The sequence below is a fragment of the Tachyglossus aculeatus genome, chromosome 20 (genome assembly GCF_015852505.1).
Source record: "Tachyglossus aculeatus isolate mTacAcu1 chromosome 20, mTacAcu1.pri, whole genome shotgun sequence".
NCBI classification, from domain to species: domain Eukaryota; kingdom Metazoa; phylum Chordata; class Mammalia; order Monotremata; family Tachyglossidae; genus Tachyglossus; species Tachyglossus aculeatus.
The window spans coordinates 27,437,026-27,455,910 of NC_052085.1; the positions used below are offsets into that span (position 1 = coordinate 27,437,026).

General features: G+C 45.4%; 1 protein-coding gene across 6 annotated transcripts in view; it reads right to left on the reverse strand.

Annotated features, from left to right (window-relative positions):
- The window catches only part of FAT3 (FAT atypical cadherin 3), a 396,494-nt gene that overhangs the window by 304,840 nt on the left and 72,769 nt on the right, over positions 1 to 18,885 (reverse strand). For all 6 annotated transcript variants that reach the window (XM_038761742.1, XM_038761740.1, XM_038761741.1 and 3 more), the window contains exon 2: positions 36 to 3,344. In XM_038761742.1, coding sequence (XP_038617670.1) covers positions 36 to 3,327 — 3,292 coding nt within the window. In that variant the 5' untranslated portion in view covers positions 3,328 to 3,344. The remainder of the gene's footprint in view (positions 1 to 35; positions 3,345 to 18,885) is intronic.

Consider the following 18,885-nt stretch of genomic DNA (forward strand, 5'->3'; position numbering starts at 1 on the left):
CGCTTTTCCAGGAAAACGAATCAGGTTCGACTTACCAGTTTCTTCGTCGACGTTAAACCTCCCAAGCCCGCTGCCATCTCGGATCGAGTACTGGACCTCGCCGTCCCTCCCGGAGTCTTCATCCCTGGCGGTCACCTGCAGGACGCTAGTCCCGATGTGGGAATTTTCCTTCACGGATCCAACGGCGGCAAAGTCTGGGAAGTAGGGGGTGTGGAGGTTCTCGTTGACGTCCACCACTTCCACCTCCACAAAGGAGACGGACGACAGGGCTACCGGCCGCCCCTTGTCTTTAGCCCGCACCGTCAGGTTGTAGAACTGCTGCTTCTCGTAATCCAGCTCCCTGTTCAGGCGGATGGCCCCGCTGGCCTTGTCGATCTCAAATCGGCCATTGTAATCGTTCACCAGCGAGTAGCGCACCTGGCCTCCCAACCCGAGGTCCGGGTCGTGGGTCTCCAGCCAGGCGATCACCGTGCCGACGGGGAGGTCCTCCAGAACCTTCACGCTGGAGCTGGAGGGGATGAAAGCCGGAGGGCAGTCGTTGACATCGTCCAGAAAGACCCTGAGTGTCACCACGGAGAACTGCTGCTGGCTGCTCTCCGCCTTGTCCCTGGCCTCGATTTTCAGGGAGTAGTTGGCTTTGGATTCCCGGTCCAACTGATCGGCCACATAGACGACCCCCGTGGAGCTGTTGATGGCGAACTGCCGGGTGTCCGTCAAGACCGAGTACGCGACAGTCCCGTTCAGCCCTCTGTCTCTGTCCCTGGCCTCCACCTGGATGATCTCTGTGCCGATCCCGGAGCTCTCGAGGATGTTCACTGAATAACTCTCCTGGAGGAAGACGGGCCTGTTGTCGTTGGCGTCCTCCACGTTTACTGTCAGCAGCCTCCAGGAGGATTTCTGAGGCTTGCCTAGATCGTAGATGGTGATATTCAGGAGGTACAGGTCCGTCTGCTCCCGATCCAGAGGCATCAAGACACGAAGCTGGCCCGTTTCCAGGTCGATAGCAAAACGGCCATCCGTATTGCCGTCGGAGATGGTGAAGACCACTTTGCCGTTGAAGCCGGCATCCGCATCAGAGGCTTGGATTTTCAGGATGTCGGCCCCCACTGGGAGATCCTCTATGACCGCCACGTGGGCCGGAAAGGATTTATCAAACTGGGGCCTTTGCCTGTTAACTGAATAAAAGTCCAAGAACCCATCCTCCAAATTCAACTTCCCGTTCGCTTTGGCTTTTTTCAGCAGCTTCTCCGCCAGCTTTTGAGCCACCCTGGTCTCCCGGCAGCTGAAGCTCTTTGAGGACACCTTCCCTTGTAAGACGGAAATGTTAACCAACATGGCATCCGCGAGGCGCTCCCCGTCCGTCGCTGTGATCCTGAGGACGAAGTTGCCGCTCTTCACTCCAGAGCTGACCAGGGACTTTTTGAGTTGTAAGACGCCGGAGTCTGGGTTTAGGTAGAAGAATCCCAGCTCGTTTCCTGAAACGATCTTGTACTTCACCAGCTCCAGTTCATCGATGTCAATGGCGGACACTGCCGTGATGTGCCCTCCGACGGGGAAGTCATAGGAAATCACTCCCTGACAGGCGACCTTCTCAAACAGAGGGTTGTTGTCGTTGACGTTGCCCACCCGGATGGTCACGTTCACCTCAGTCTCGTGGCGATACGGCGAGCCCCAATCTGAGGCCCGGACAAAGAACCGGTAGCTTTCCGGGGCAGACTCAAAATCCAGCTCCTCTGACGTGCTGATGACACCCGTGAACTGGTTGATTGAGAACGGGAGGACATTCAGGCTGGCGATACTGTACGTGATATATCCATTCTCTCCCTTGTCCCGGTCGGAGGCCGAAACGGCCAAAATGCTGGTGCCCACGGGTACGCTCTCATTGACAAAGGCATCATAGAACGGCTCGCCGAACTCTGGAACGTGATCGTTGGCATCTTCCAGGCGGACCGTGACTTGTGCTTTGAGATCTCCTTCTTGGCTCGTGACACCCAGCTCGTAGACTCCTTTCTCGAGGACGTTCAGCGGGCGCGCTGTGACGATGAGTCCCGACCGTGGATCAATTTTAAAATATTCTGCGTCCTCGCTGACAGCCATTTTATAATCCACCCCCGGAGGTTCCGGAATGAGCTTTACTATGGCCACGACGACTCCGGGAGGGGAGAACTCGCTGATGGTGACATCATAGGCATCCTTCTCGAATCGGACTGGAACAGCATCCTTCTTGGGATTGGCGATGTGGACGAGCTTGACGGCTGAAAACTTCTGGGGGGACCCTTTGTCCTTGGCTTGAAGAGTGAGGTTATAGCCATAGGGGAAGTTCTCCCAGTCAATAGGCTTTCTCTCCTTTATCTTGTATTCGTTGATCCATTTACCTTCCCTCACCAGGAAGAACTGCTCCAAGGGATCTCCGGCCACGATGGAGACGGATTCGATCTCTCCGTTCGCCCCCTCATCCAGGTCATCGACGTTCACCACCGCGTACAAGGGCTCCTGGTCCAGGGGGAAGGGGTTGTGGGTGACCACCTGGATGGTTGGGGCATGTTCATTTACCCGTTCAATGTGAACGTAGAGTTTGGCGGTGCTGCTGACTCCATTGTTGCCGTAAAGTTTCATGCCCCGGTCCACGGCCAGGACTTCCAGGTCATACCTGTTCTTCTCGTCAAAGTTTAACCGCCCGCTCAGGGAGATCACCCCACTGGTTGGGTGGACGGAAAAGAGATCCACTTTGTTCTTGAAGTAGTAATAGAATTCCCCGTTGGAACCGATGTCGGCATCGGTAGCAGTTACCTGTGCAATACTGGTCCGTAACGGAGTGCTCTCGGCGATCGTGACCGAGTAGGTGGTCGGGGAAAACAAAGGCCTCAGATCGTTCATATCCAGTACCTGTATGTTCACTTTGGTCCATGCTTCTAAGTCCTCTCCTCGGACAGAACCTTTCACCATCAGGAAATAACCATCCTGGATTTCTCTGTTCAGGATGGCCGAATTGCCCCCCTTAGTTCTTATTCGGAGAAAGCAGAAGTCTGCGATGATGACCTCCTCGGCTTTGAAAAAGCCTTCGTCGTCCCCGGACACGATTCGGTACTTGACGTCCCACGAGAGGTCGGCTAAGGTGACGCCCATCCTGCTCTGGCTGTTGACGTACGTCCGGGCGGCTGAGTTCTCGTAAACAGTGGCATTGTAGGCGGAATGTGTAAAGTGGAAGCCAAGAGGCCCTGGGCCTGGAAGACTGTAGCAAAGGCTTGCCCAGAGCTTGAGAAGCAAGAAGGTCAGGGGGGAGAGAGGCCAGCGTGGGCCTGTGCAGTAGCCCATGGTGGCATCCATCACATCATTCTTCCATCCTGTAAGAAGGAGCAGAGAAAAAAATGTGATGAGTCCAAGAAGCTATATGAAAGGACTGTCTTGTTGTGAAACTTGGAATCTCTCTAATGCAAATTACACCAAAAAAGGGCATTAAGAATTAGCAAATATTTACAAGCCATGCCACCCAAATAATACTAGGTGAGAGGGAATGAAACACGTCGCTATGGTGCGATTTATATGGTTAAAAGAAAGGAAAGATTGAGGCACAGATCAGGCTAATTCAGGTCCCCCGCAAATTCTTGGCTGGTTGCTGATACCTAAAGGTCTAACCTCCAGACCAAAATGAATTCACCTTGGGGTGGAGGGTATTGTTTGTTCTCTCAATTTTGTTATCCCAAAAAGGCAGTCCTGGCACCAAAAGGAATGGCTACTTAAACTCTGTAAAGGAAATCTTTAAAAACAATAAACAAGCCTCAGGACACATCCCAACATGATGGCGTACAGGTAACTTTTAATTCCCAATTTATTCAAGTTGCTTGAGTTTTCATTCCAACGTGGCTCAGTGGAAAGAGCATGGGCTTGGGAGTCAGAGGTCATGGGTTCAAATTCTGACTCCGCCACTTGTCAGCTGTGTGACCTTGGGCAAGCCACTTAACTTCTCTGGGCCTCAGTTACCTCACCTGTAAAATGGGGATGAAGACTGTGAGTCCCACGTGGGGAAAGATGGTTAATTTAGACCCACAAAGGTGAAATTTTCACTGTGAATACAGGGGCAGAAATGTTAGGGGCTGTGGGGTTTTGAGGTGGTGGCAGGGGCGTGGACTGGCTTCAAAGAGCAAACGGGCCAGAAAGTTGCCATTCTGGGTTTTCTTGGCCTCAAAGAGAAAATCTGGGACTTGAGAGAGACCAGGGATGTAAGTGATTGAAAATCCTACTCATGCAAAGCTGAGGAAAAGACTGCTTTATCTCTAATGCTAGAGGAGGTCGCCTATGCTCATGACCATCTGTAGCACTTCTGTATATATAAATTTACATACATCATATGAACACTTACTAATTCACATATCCTTTTTCCCATTCTCTTCTTCCACCTATCTGTACTGATTTTGGGTCTATCTCCCCTCATACAGAGCAGGGTTCATGTTTCCCAACTACTATAACTCCAAGTGCTGAGCACAGTGTGCTTCACAAACAGGGCCTCAATAAATACCACTGCTTGATCGATTGATTGATTAATTGCCTTCAAAACAAGCTTCTCCAGGGAAGGATATGCATTCTTTTTCTGAAATGCAAAAAATGTGAAGTTTGTTACAAACATAGTTGTAGAACTGGGCCCCTTTTTTTGCTAATGGTATTTGTTAAGTACAGTGCCGGGCACTGTACTAAGCTCTGGGGTCGATTCAAGATAATCGGATTGGTCATAGTCCATGTCCTACGTGGGGCTCACAGCTTTAATCCCCATTTTACAGATGAAGTCATTGAGGCACAGAAAAAATAAAGGGACTTGCCCAAGGTCACACAACAGACAAGTGGTGGAGCCAGGTTTAGCAATTTGCTGCAAGACCTGGGAGGAAAGGTAACAAATGTCTCGTAAGTTCTCTGTTCCTTCCAACCTTTTAAGTAATTTCCTTTCTAGCACATAGAAGGACTGAAGTTTTCCTATTGATCCAAAGAGAAAAATGAATTCTAGTTATTAAGGATCACTTATAGTTCAGCAAAGCATGTGCTAAAATACGGACCACAAAACGGAGTTTAGTTTTCCAACCTGCTTAGAAACAACTCCGCAAATATTTACCAAAGATATGTATCACTTTTAGTCCATGAAATGGAGGTATTTACCAACTCCAAAATGATGGTTGTGGCACCACAGATACTCTTGGCAACTGATTAACTCTCTTGAAGCTGAAATACTATAAAGAAAGCACTTTGCTCTCAAACTCTACTTCCTTCACCCTGGTAACCCAATCAATAATATTTGATCCAATCTCCACAGTGATCATCAAGTCATAAATCTTTTGAGACATTTATTTCCAGATGCAATTCCAACCGTGCCTTCCCTTTGCCTCCCCACATTACTTCCTCTGGGTTTTCAGTGTGATCCTGAGACGGAATTCAAGAGATTAAATTCACAAGTGTACCAATGAGACCTCTTATCCATAACATTCTTGAACAATTATGCTGTTTCCCCCAACGCTTTCAGTCCTTTACTTGATAGCCACTGAATTCAATTTTATTCGCTTTCATAGAAGTGGTATTTGAGAGGTTAGTCCTTGAATAGCAGAATCGGTCATATAGTCGCACCAAGACTGTTAGATTTATTTACAATCCATCTTTTCCTGTTGGTAATTTGTTTTTAAAGGAGTTTCAGAATACATAGAAGGCTGGTGCCTGGGACCTGCCCTGTGATGATCTGCAGAGACAAAGAGCAAAGCCACCCCTGGTAAACGGAGAGAAGTCACTTTACAAGCCTTCCCTGTCCAAAACTGTTACGCTCTGTACTTAGGGGTAAAGATTAGTGTGACTTGAGCTGGAATCATAAAACCCTGAGCAGCAACTGCTGAAGAGTTTATTGACACAGGCGTTACATTAAGGAAGAAATCCATGGCACATCATTAGGAGGGCCAACGTTTGTGAACAGCAAATGTGTAGTTGAGCTGTATGCCAGGGGAGTCGACCTAAAAAGCACTTCCAAATCTTGATGAGGGGCATGAGAGAACAGGTTGGGTGTAGGAATGGAAACAAAAGTCCGTCAATTGTATTTTTTGAGCACTTACTGTGTTCAGACCATTGTTCTAAGTGCTTGGGAGAGTACAAGAATAAATGCAAACATTCCCTGCCCACAACGAGTTTATGGGCTAGAGTTTGGGCGGGTGGGGGGGGGGAGAAGGGCGGTGGAATTAATGAGGAATGGGTAGGAATGGAGGAGGGGCTGGGAAAACTAATAATTGTGGTATTTGTTAAGCGCTTACTGTGTGCCAGGCACTGTACTAAGTGCTGCAGTGGAAATAAATAGGGTTGGACACAGTCCCTGTCCCACATGGAGTTCACAGCCTCAATCCCCATTTATAGATGAGATAATTGAGGCCCAGAGAATCAAAGTGACTTGCCCAAGGTCACAGCAGACAAGTGGCAGAGCCAGGATTAAAACCAGGCCTGTGCCTTATCCACTACATCATGCTGCTTGGAAGCGGTGGGTGAGAAGCAGCAGAGAGAGGGGGTGTGGAGGAAGAGGAGACATGGCATAGACTGGGAGAGGATAATGGCATCCCTTGCAGGAAGTCAAGCCCAAGAGTCCTGTAAACTTCACTGTCTGCCTCCAGTGAAATTTCTTTGGTGAACCTCACTCTCCTAAGGAAGGAACCTAAATAGGTCAGAAATGCATACTTTAATGGGTCTTTGAACCACAGGCCTCTCTCTCGCCACTGCTTTGGCAGCTCTGAACTCATTCCAGAACTGCCAGACTTTTCTAAATCTTGCCTGTTAAACCCTGTTACTCTCAACTCTCTCAAATTAACATTCGAATGGGCCTATTTTATGTCCTGGAGCCTCGCTTCTGAAATCAGTCCTTTTACCATCTGTACAGTGCATTTGGGAACAAAGTTTTCACTGCCTCGCCGTTGCCAATGGATGCGTATATGACCCAGGAATATGTTTTAACCCCCCGTTTGGTGGTGACTGCCAAGCATAGGCAAACTTACTTTGGACATCCGGACCCAAAGGAGACTTCTTAGCGAAGGTGAGGGGGATAGGCTTCCAAAGCTCATCGAATGGTGGATTAATGGGTTCAGAAAGATGGTCATTCACAGGGAATTTCAGTTAACACAAAGCAAAACCATTGATTAAGAAAATATTGGTCCCTCAAGATCTCTAGGATTCCCTCCCCCTTTACAGTCAACTACACCACCGCTCTCCCCAGCTTCAAAGCCCTTCTGAAATCACATCTCCCACAAGAAGCCCTCCCTGTCTAATCTCTCATCTCCCCAGTAGGCCAAGCTGCTTCCCTAAAGTTGAAAAGTTGAGATCAGGAAGGGGAATGCCATTTGAGCCTTCTACAAAGCAAAACAAGCTTCTGAGCCAAAAGCCTGGTAAATTGGGCAGCTGAAGAGGACCTGATCATTTCCACCTCTAACCCTTGCACTCAAACGCAGAAAACTCTCAGGTTCTTTGGGGCTGCAAATCCCCCCTGAGGCCAGAAAGCAATCTTGTAGGAGAAAGGCCAGGTGGCACAAAGCTGGCGTAATATCACTCAGCTCCGAGGAAGCAGTGAGATTCAGCCCTGCAGTAGAAATGGTAAGAAAACCTCCTCTTTTGTCTTCCCAGGTGCTGTGGGACCTGTTTCCACCCAGAACCAGTTCATTTCAAGTATCAATTCACCTCCAACTGCTTCAGGTTGGGAGCACAACTTCAAGTGATAGTTGTCTCTGGAGAGGTTGGTAAGGAGGGGTTCAGAGCCTTTTAAATCCCCCTCGGGCTGAAGAAAGAAACAGCCTCAGGGGGAAGAGCAGGAAAAGGGAGAAGGATCATTTCCTGCCATTTGGCAGAAGCAGCATGGCTCAGTGGAAAGAGCACGGGCTTTGGAGTCAGAGGTCATGGGTTCGAATTCCAGCTCCACCACATATCTGCTGTGTGACCTTGGGTGAGTCGCTTAACTTCTCTGAGCCTCAGTTACCTCATCTGTAAATACGGGAATGAAAACTGTGAGCCCCATGTGGGACAACTTGATCACACTGTATCCCCCCCAGGGCTTAAGCGCTTAACAAATGCCATCATTATTATTTGGGATATGAGAGCGAGGGACTGTTGTATTGTAATCAATCATATTTATTGATTGCTTACTGTGTGCAGGGTACTGCACTAAGCGCTTGGGAGAGTACAACAATATGACACACATTCCCTGCCCACAACAAACTTACAGTCTAGAGGGGGAAACAGACATTAATATAAATACATTATGGATATGTAAATAAGTGCTGTAGGGTTGGGCGACAGAGAAAAAAAAGGCCTGCCTCTTCCAACCTCACAGGGATATGGTGAAGATACAGGGAGACAATTGGTGTGAAAGACTACTGGGGGGAACATGTTAAACAATTAATTAATTCATTCAATCGTATTTATTGAGCGCTTACTGTGTGCAGAGCACTGTACTAAGCGCTTGGGAAGTACAAGTTGGCAACATATAGAGACGGTCCCTACCCAAAAGCAATGTATTCCGGGGGCACACCCAGCTGTTATCAATCTGGGGACCATCCTCATAGTTAACTCTTAAGGCCCAGGAAGCTGACAGTCTCCATTGTTTGACCAATCCACCGTGCTCCTCTGGGATTTCGTTCTTTCCAGGGCAAGGTGGGTCCACCTTACGCAGAGGATACCTACCAACTGACTCCTACTGTCCCCAGACTTGGCACGCACAAACATTTCAGCACTTTACCCTCTGCACAAAGTAGAAATCACTTTTCTCTGCTGAGTTGTTTAAAAGGCAACAGCGGGAGAAATTTTACGCCAGACTGCAAAGTCCGACGTTGCCCCAAATGCAGCTATTCTGACCTTCCCATCCAGAAAAAGCAGCTGCTCAAACACAGACAGGATCTCCGGCACATTTAAACATTAAACCGAGCGGATTAACTGCAGAGGCGGATGGGTGGTATTTTTTTTCGATGTACCCCATGGCTGGGATTTGGGTTCCAAACCCTCAGCTTCTCCCTTTAAAGCAACGTTCAGCCTAAGGATATAGTAATTTTTCCAAAGTCCTTCTGCATGGCCTAAGAATCAACCTCTTTATGTCATTTATGACCCTTGGTTGGCTGGGGGCATTAAGGTCTTCCTCACTTTTTAATACCCATTACATCATTTGTTTGAGTAATTTCTCAAGCAGTCATTAATCCTGAAAGTATCTGCATTTTGAGATTATTTTTTGGTAGGAGGAGCTGATTTAGGAATTCTTTCTCCCTTAAACCCGATCGGATGTAAACCTGATCCCTGAAGGCTTCACCCAAGGTGAGCCCACATGATCTAAGGGAAAACCTGGCTCTCATTCCTATTTGTCAGTAACCCTGCCCTTGAAATAACATAATTATATACATGGTGTCCACTTTCCTGCAAATTTTAGTTCATAAATAAATAATTTATAAAAGAGACTGTAAACTGTCAGAGAAGGTGGCTGCAATTTTCACCATACCCAACAGATGTTTTTTTTGGGAATGCTGTGGAGTTCGAAGCAGGCTTGAATTAAATGAAAATGATTTTAAAAGTACCACATCAGTGTGAGTCAGTTTGTTTAACCTGCTTAACTATGAACACACAAGGGGTTACGATCTACATTTGGTTTATGAACCGAACAGATGTTTTTGTCAATGGCCCACCTCATTCTTTCAGGCTTAAGCCTTGCAGTGCTTTGTTCTGCACTTGGTACAGTGCTCTGAGCAAAATGAGCACTCAATAAATGCCACTGACTGATCGTTTGAGGAGGACTGCCAGGTAAACTGGGGTGGTAAACTGTGAGGTATCCCAGCTCCACCACTTGTCCGCTGTGTGAGCTTGGGCAAGTCACTTAACTTATCTGTGCCTCAGTTTCCTCATCTGTAAGATGGGGCTTGAGACTGTGAACCCCACGTGGGACAATCTGATTACCTTGTATTTACCCCAGCACTTGGAACAGTGCTCGGCACATAGTAAGTGCTGAACAAATACCATGATAATAATAATAATGATAATAATAATAATAATAATGATAGGCATTTTTGGTGCAGTGAGAAGCAGCATGGTCAAGTGGAAAGAGCAAGGGCCAAGGAGTCCAAACATCTGAGTTCTAATCCCGGCTCTGCCAAATTGCTTGCTGTGTGACCTTGGGAAAGTCACTTAACTTCTCTGGGCCTCGGTTTCCTCAGCTGTGAAAAGGGATTAAATACCTGTCCTCCCCGCTACTTAGGCTGTGAGTCCCATGTGGGACAGGGACTGTATCCAAACTGATTAACTTCTATCTACCCCAGTGCTAAGAACAGTGTTTAATACAGAGTAGCATTTCATTACCATTAAAAAATGTAAATGCATTCTTAGACAACATCTTCTGTATCCTTGGTGACCACTATACCAGAGCTCTTCTACACACATACAAATCAACACAGCTGCGAAGCCCCCAGGGCTCAAAGTACCCAAGGGCGGATCATCTCCTGTTGCCTGGATGGGATTTATTACCCAAATTACTACATAAAGTAAAAGTCCAGCCCTTGTGAGTGTCCACTCTCCTGGCAGGGGCTCCTCAGTAAGGCCCCTTGCTCTGGGTTTATAACAGCGCTGAAGGAATGTTGCCAGTATACCAGTGGGTTCAGGGGCACAGAATTATAGACCGTTACAGATACAGAACAAGAAATTTCACTCTACATTTTGGCTAGACTCCAAAGGCCGAATTGAGAATGTTCTCCCAACATCACAAGCCTGTCAGGACGCAGGGCGAAGTGGTGTCAGAGGAAACAGATCAGCTGGGTCCACGTTGGACAGTGGGCATAGTGACTTCTATACTGTGAGTCTGTTCACATGGGATTTGGGAAGAATACAGGCCGTATTATAGGAGAATGGGCAGCAGCTCAAAAAGACTTCAAGAAATAATCAAGGTGGAACATGCTACGGGGTTAGATGAAGTTAATTTACAATGGAATGAAATATGGTATTAATATTGCAAATGTTGGCTACAGTTCAGTAGAAATAGGGAAAGCGCTCTTGGAGCAATGCACTGTACTGATTGGGAAGTATAACTCAAGCAAGGGATACATTCCTTCCCCACAGCACCTCCCAATCTACCCGTAACCCGTACTTTATTTTAATGTCTATCTGCTTGGATAGACTGCATGCTCCTTGTGGGCAGGGAACATGTTTACCAACTCTATTTGTCTTTCCCAAGCACTAAGTACAGTGCTCTGTACACAGTAAATGTTCAATAAATACGACTGACAGATTAAATCGGTCGGGGTGTGGAATTATTTTTCTAGTAGTGGTGAAGTGGTGCTCTGAGCTGAAGTCATTCAGTCATGTCAAACTTCAACCCTGTGGTTCACACTTTGAAAACAGGCCGGTGTAATTAAATGGTAATTGATAATTAGGCCAGGAGTTAGCTTGGACACCTCATTGAGCTGCAAGTTGGAGGACGGGAGTGTTTCTAAAACAAACATGCCAGCAATTTGGTGACATTCTGGTGACAATAGCTAATCATTCCTCAAGTTTCCCTTTCCTCTTATCAATCACAGTAATCTTTCACTCTGCACCTCTACCACCTGGAAGTATCACAGTCAAACTACCTCAGGATTAAATGAGCCCCTGGATGAATTTTACCGCACTCCACATTTAAGGAACACAGTGGAGTCTAAAGACAAGGTCCCAGCACCGGTGGAGTGGGCAATTCAATGGGAAGACAAGCACATACAATCAACCTACAATTGGCTAAGATTGGACAGTGGAGAAAATAAAAAAAGGTGGTATTTGTTCAGTACTTACTAAGTGCCAACCACTGTATGTACCTGTTGAGGTAGATACAGGATAACCAGATGTGAGACAGTCCCCATCCTATATGGGGCTCACAGTCTAAGGGGGAGGGAGAACAGGCATTTCATCCCTATTTTACAGATGAGATAACCGAAGTCCAGAGAGGGCAAGTGATTTGCCCAAGGTCCCACAGCAGGCAAGTGGTGGAACTATTAGAACCCAGATCCTCTGATTCCCAGGACTGTACATTTTAACACTGTATGATTGGCAGAACCCAGCTAGGCAGGCATTGATCAGGAGGAAGTGACTTTTTTAAAGGGTTTTGAAGCAATTTTGGCACCACAAACACCACGTTCCATGGTTTGCGCTTCTTCGGTAACTTGAGTGAATAAACATTAAAGGGCATTTTAATTTAATTTGATTAAGAGACAGGACCGTATGCTTTCCTGTCCCTCTTTTACCCAAGCCTGCCCTCCCCACTCTTCAGCTAGCCTGGATAGCCTCAACTAATCAATTGTATTTATTGAGCGCTTACTGTGTGCAGAGCACTCTACCAAGCACTTGGGAGAGTGCAATATAACACAGCTGGTAGACACATTCCCTACCTACAACAAGCTTACAGTCTAGAGGGGGAGATGGACATTGATATGAATAAATATATTAAGGATATGGATGTAAGTGCTGTGGGGCTGAAGGAGGTGTGAATAAAGGGAGCAAATCACGGCAACCCAGAAGTTATTGGTAAAGGTGAAATGAGGACTTAGAGTAGGCTTCTTGGAGGAGATGTGCCTTCAATAAGCCTTTAAAGGTGGGGAGAGTAATTGTCTGTCATTTTAGTATCATTTTTGCTTTGTCACAAACACCATTTGAGGCATTTATGGGATTGAACTGTTGTGAACCAAGTACAAACCGCTGTAGTAAAACACCAGGATGCTAAATCCTTCAGGCAATTTGGGGAGGAAAAAAAACCCCACAGAAACACCTTCCAAATTTCAGATGATGGCTACTGCTAAGCTCCACCCTGAAAACCTTGCTGTGCTGGGATTTCAGAGTACGTGTATTTTATTTTTCCAATTATATTTCATTTACTTCCTTTGAAGGTTCCCTTTTGATAGCCCTTCCTTTCAATTTCTAGTCCCAATCCCTTGGTTTGCTGAAGCACTGCTTCTCCACCTTCTGCCCTTAAATAGGAATTTTTTCAGCACCTTTAGTGGTAGAAGGCAACCATACATTTTAGTTCTTTACCTATGGGATCCGAGACCCTCTGACAAAGCACCCTCGGGAAATAAGAAATCATTCTTGGCTCCATAATTATAAACAATTGCCTCATCCGGTCCAAGGAAAAACACAATAAAACTAATGCATCCCATTCTTTCCTTCATCTGATCTACCAGAAAGTCCCTGTGCTTGTCAGGGAAGCCACAATCAACCTCTTAACCAATTCAAATGTTAGAAGGAGCAAAGCCTTCAAATGACATCTACTTGAGGGGAATTGGACAGTAATATTCATGTGGTAGTTGGTAAGCACTTGATCCGTGCCAAGCATTGTTCTAAGCACTGGGATGGGGACAAGATCATCAGAACAGATGCAGTCCCTGTCCCTCATGGTGCTCACAATCTAAGAAGGTGTGAGAACTGGCATTTTATCCCCATTTTACAAATTAATTAAACTGAGAAACAAAGGCATTAAAGTGCCTTGTCCAAGTCACACAGCAGACAAGCAGCATAGGTGGGAATACAGCTTGGGTCTCCCGATTTCCAATCCTGTGCTCTTTCCTTTAGGCCATTCCCACTACGCTTACACACATCTCTTTATATTCTATTGTTTCCCCCCTACCTATAATTTATTTTACAATATGTTCTTCAAGCTCAATTGTAAATTCCAAAAGGGGAAGGGATCACGTCTATTTAAGTCTACTGTTCTCTCCCAAGTGCTTAGTGCAATGCTCCACACACAGTAAGTGGTCAAAAAATGTTCCTTCTGAGTGATGGGGAAAAGAAGGTTGGGAAATTAGTTTTCTCTCTTTCAAAAGGACAGAGACTGAGAGACTGAGGCAAGCATGCAGATCCCACAAAAGGAAAAAAAAAAAGTATTGGTAAGGCCCCCATGGTTGGGATGAGCTGAAGAAAGTTCACTGATTTAATTTGAATTAAATTAGATGTGCGCAGGGTCTAATGCCACAAACTCAATCATTATTAGACACCTAGTGTGAGTAGGGTCTCCCATTCTCTGCGTTTCTATGAACCTCCCACTGTAGGAGCCACTTCAAAATAAAAATCACCACAGGTCTGATCACCTGCGGGAGTACAGGGCCCTCTCTAGCAGACTGATGTGCTCTCATAGGAGCCTAATTTAACTGTGGCCACTCCTTGAGAAGCAGTGTGGCTCAGTGGAAAGAGCACGGGCTTTGGAGTCAGAGGTCATGGGTTCAAATCTCAGCTCCGCCAATTGTCAGCTGTGTGACTTTGGGTAAGTCACTTAACTTCTCTGTGCCTGTTACCTCATCTGTAAAATGGGGATTAAAACTGTGAGCCCCCTGTGGGACAACCTGATCACCTTGTAACCTCCCCAGCGCTTAGAACAGTGCTTTGCACATCGTGAGCACTTAATACATGCCATCTTTATTATTATTATTCTGCATTAAGTCAGCTCTTCTCTGACAGGAGAAGGGCTTTGAACAGGGATCCCAAGAGATCGCCTGGAGCTGATTTAAAGTTCTTCTGTAATTGGGGTGTCTATTTTTTTTTCCTTAGGGTAGTTCTCTCAGATTTCTAGAAGGATGAAAAACATCTGGAGCATTTTAGAATGGTGTTACTCCCACCTAATAATAATGATAATATTAATAATGGCATTTGTTAAGCACTTACTATGTGCCAAGCACTGTTCTAAGTGCTGGGAGAGACACAAGGTAGTCAGGGTGTCTAGCGTGGAGCTCACAGTCTTAATCCCCATTTTACAGATAAGGTAACAGGCACAGAGAAGTTGAGTGATTTGCCCAAGATCACACAGCAGACAAATGGCGGAGGCAGGATTAGAACCCATGTCCTCCGACTCCCAAGCCTGTGCTCTTTCCACTAAGCCACGCTGCTTCTCTAACTCAGGCAGTAACACTGACCAAAACACCGTTTTATTTTTTCTTACAGATGTTTTCAAGAGGGTGCAATGTTATCCCACTTGTGTGTATCACTGCTCCTCTTAATGGCATTAAGGGGAAAAAGGATTTTCCTGTTCATGCAAAGTTAACTTTCCCCTACTGAAACCACAAGCTTAGATGATTAGGACCGGATTTACTTGTCTATTTTAAAAGTCAGTTGTGTCAGTTTCATTCTGCCTTCAATACCTTTGGGGGAACAACGGTTAATTAACACATGATGTGTCTTTTCAAAACTGTTCTGGGGTGTTCAGAGGGCAAGGAAAGAATGAAGAATGAAAGGAAAGATGCATCACTTTGTTATATTGCACTTCCCTAATTCTTTTATGGTATTTGTTAAGCGCTTCCTATATGCCAGGTACTGTACCAAGAACTGGGGTACAAGTTAATCAGGTTGGACACAGCCCATGAGTCACAGGGGCTCACAGTCTTAAATCCCCATTTTTTAGATAAGGTAACAGGCACAGAGAAGGTAAGTGACTCACTCAAGGTCACACAGCAGACACATGGAGGAGCCAGAATTAGAACCCAAGTCCTTCTCACTCCCAGGCCCATGCGCTATCCATTTGGCCACACTGTTTCTTCTAGTACAGTGCACCACCCTGAATGGGTGCTAGAGAAATACTATTACTTCTGCTAAAACACTGTTTGCTCATTCTAAGAATTGATGCCTGGTTTGGTTTAGCACGATTTGTTTAGCACACATCGGTACAGCAAAAACTGCATTTCATTAACACAATATTTTGAGGATCAGAGGGAAAACATTTGTAGCTGAACTCAATTTTTAAGAAAATGAGCAAAGCAGACATCATACATTAAATATACTTTAATCATACCCAACCAAGCTTATGTGTTGTTGACCCATATAACAGGTCAGTTAAATCATTTTAGATCTACTGTACCCAAGGGCAGGCTGAAAACATTTATGATCCCCAAATAGGGATTTACAGCCACCCATTTTATTTCACATGCTAAACTAGATTATTGTTTACTTTACCTTTAAGTTTGTACAGTATCTTCCGTTTACTGACAATGTTGTAAAGCTTGGAGGCATTGTGCACATGTGTTTATATTTACAAACTATTGTTCCTGAACAGCAGTTTCAAGGACTTATTTAAAAACAAAAACAAATATTATTCCATCACCATTGTTTGAGAACTAAAGTTATGCTATTACCATAGTTTGACGCAGTCAATAGCAATTCATTTAAATATCGCTCACATCCAAATGATTTATATGGTTGTGGGGTACTTAAGCAGTTATTGCATGCCAATGTATTTCTAAATCAAAATGATGGCCCCATTTTTGGAGTATGAGAATGAGTCAATTAATATTTCATAAAACTACTGGCAGTGCTTTTTGCCAGTTGCGTGTACCCGTTTCCCTTCGTCCCCATTATCGCCTGCAGACCCTCCTAGCTCTTGAGAGGGTTGCAGACTCTATTGTGGAATAGAATTATTCTCCCTGCTTTTCCACTGTTTGGAAGAAAACTCTCAACTCAGAAAAACAAGCCCACCATACCAAAGTAAACTCCATATAAGCTGGTAGAAAGCCAGAACCCTTCCACCATTCATTTACCAACATTATGCACAATCCAAGAGAATGGAAGTTTAATGAAGTAGGAGGCGTCCCACCTCACCTTGTCCGCACCTGCTAATAATGCGAAATTCTGAGCTCTTGGGTGGTTGATTAGTGCGGAAACTGTCAATGCTTCTGACAAACGGGCAGCTGAAACATGCTATAGCTTGGAAGGCGCTAACAAGCTACTGTTGGAGGAAGGGACCCTTTGTCTCCGCCAGAAGTAGTTCCTCTTAGCATCTTGTTATGAGCTCCCTTTGTGACATGGCAAATGAATGCACGTTACTGCTGCTTATGTCTACCATCTTTAACATAAAATAACAATAGGTAGCTGGCAACACAAACGTGGTGGGAAATATTGAGAAGCAGTGTGGCTTAATGAATAGAGCCTGGGCGTCAAAAGGACTTGGGTTCTAGTCCCGGCTCCACCACTTGTCTGCTGTGTGACCTTGGACAGGTCACTTCCTTTCTCAGGCCTCAGTTACCTCATCTGTAAAAAAATAAAAAAAAATTGGGGATTAGGACTGGGAGCCCTATGTGGGATATTCAACCTGATTAGCTTGTATGTAATACAGTATATTAAGCACTTATATGCAGTTTAAAACACCCTAAGTCCGATTATGTAGGCAAAATTTCAGCCACTCCAGACTAGACTTCTTTATTTCTCCAAGTTCTAACAATGGTATAGATACCCAGGACCTGATAGAGGAACACAGCATAGGGATGGCTTGTTATCAGTTGTATCAGGAGTTTATCATCAATCACCAATGATATTTATTGAGCGCTGTGTGCAGAGCACTGTACTAAGCACTTGGGTGAATACAACAGAGTTGGTAGACCCATTCTATGTCCACAAGGAGTTTACAACCTAGTCAATCAATAGTATTTACTGAACACCTACTATGTGCAGAGCACTACATTAAGCACTTGGTGAATGAGTGTTCAATTCCCATTTTGCTGTTGAGGAAACAGGTTAGAAGACGATAAGTGACCTGTCCAAGGTCACACAGCAGGCACGTGCAGGACTTGTCCAGGATGTCCTGCGCAGTGTTAAGTCAGTGGCCCAGGAGCTCTGTGCCAGGGAAGAATCAATGCCGGACTAGTTTCCTCTGTTAATGCAGACCTCCATTTCCCCCATCCGCTCCCCGCCTACAGACGTCTGGCCGATGCATTCGCCAGCTTTCTCAATTATGGATGGGGTGTGTTATTAATTACAGGAAGTGCCTCGGAATAAGAATCTGAACAAATCGTCTTGAAAAGGCTCATCTTTCAAAAAAAAATGACGTAACCTATTTCTATCCATTCTTGGCTTTATTTTACCTTCGCGGAGAACCAACCACTCAGCAAAAAATAAAGGGAACTTCCCAGTCTGTCCGGCAGCTCTGGAGAGGACTACCCTACCGTGGGAGCAGCAAATTGCCTGAAATGGCCTCGAGTCATGAATAATGATTACTGAGACAAGCCCAAAACAACATTCACCCAAGTAAAGCAACCTGGGCTGAATGCTTCTTAACCTAAAATGAGAGAAACGTGACGATTTTGCAGGGGTTTCTTGCAGGGGGAAACTCCTGAGTGTCCAAATGTTTATCTGCATTTATCTAAGATAACTGTTCCCTCCCAGGATACACCAATTGATTTCTATTAATGTCTGTCTTCCCTTCTAGATTGTAAGCTCTTTATGGGCAGGGAATGGGCAGGGAATATTGTACTTTCCCAAGCACTTAGTACAGTACACTGTAAGTGCTCAATAAATATGACTGACTGCTTGACTGACAAACTACTGCCTTTCTTCCCCTCTGTCCACTCCCATGCTCCTGGCTCCCAGACACAGGGACTCACTCCTCTTTCTAAGTGAATACACTTTTAAACCCCTACTCAAAGTGCTCAAATTGGTGACTGAAATCAGATGTTGTAAAAGGTGACATGGATTTCTACAGTTATAGAACTCAAGCGCTGGTGAGCCGGGGAAAAGTTTGAACCACTATTCTAAGACACAAGGTCCAGGCTAGAGGAGCCCATTTTCTCTAAGAGGGGTTGATGCATGTGTAATGTGCAAAACACTGCTATTTCAATTTTCTGCATATGGGCTCGACTCCATTTACTCAGATAGGAGTGCTCTGCAGCCCCAATGGCCCGCTGATACAACCTCATTCACCAACTGGTGTCAGATGGTTTATTAGAAAGAAAAAAATGTCACAAACAAGTGATTTTCTTCCTAATTTGGGGGTAGGGAAGGGAAAATAATGATAATAATAATAATAATGGCATTTATTAAGCACTTACTATGTGCAAAGCACTGTTCTAAGAACTGGGGAGGTTACAAGGTGATCAGGTTGTCCCACGGGGGGCTCACAGTCTTAATCCCCATTTTACAGAT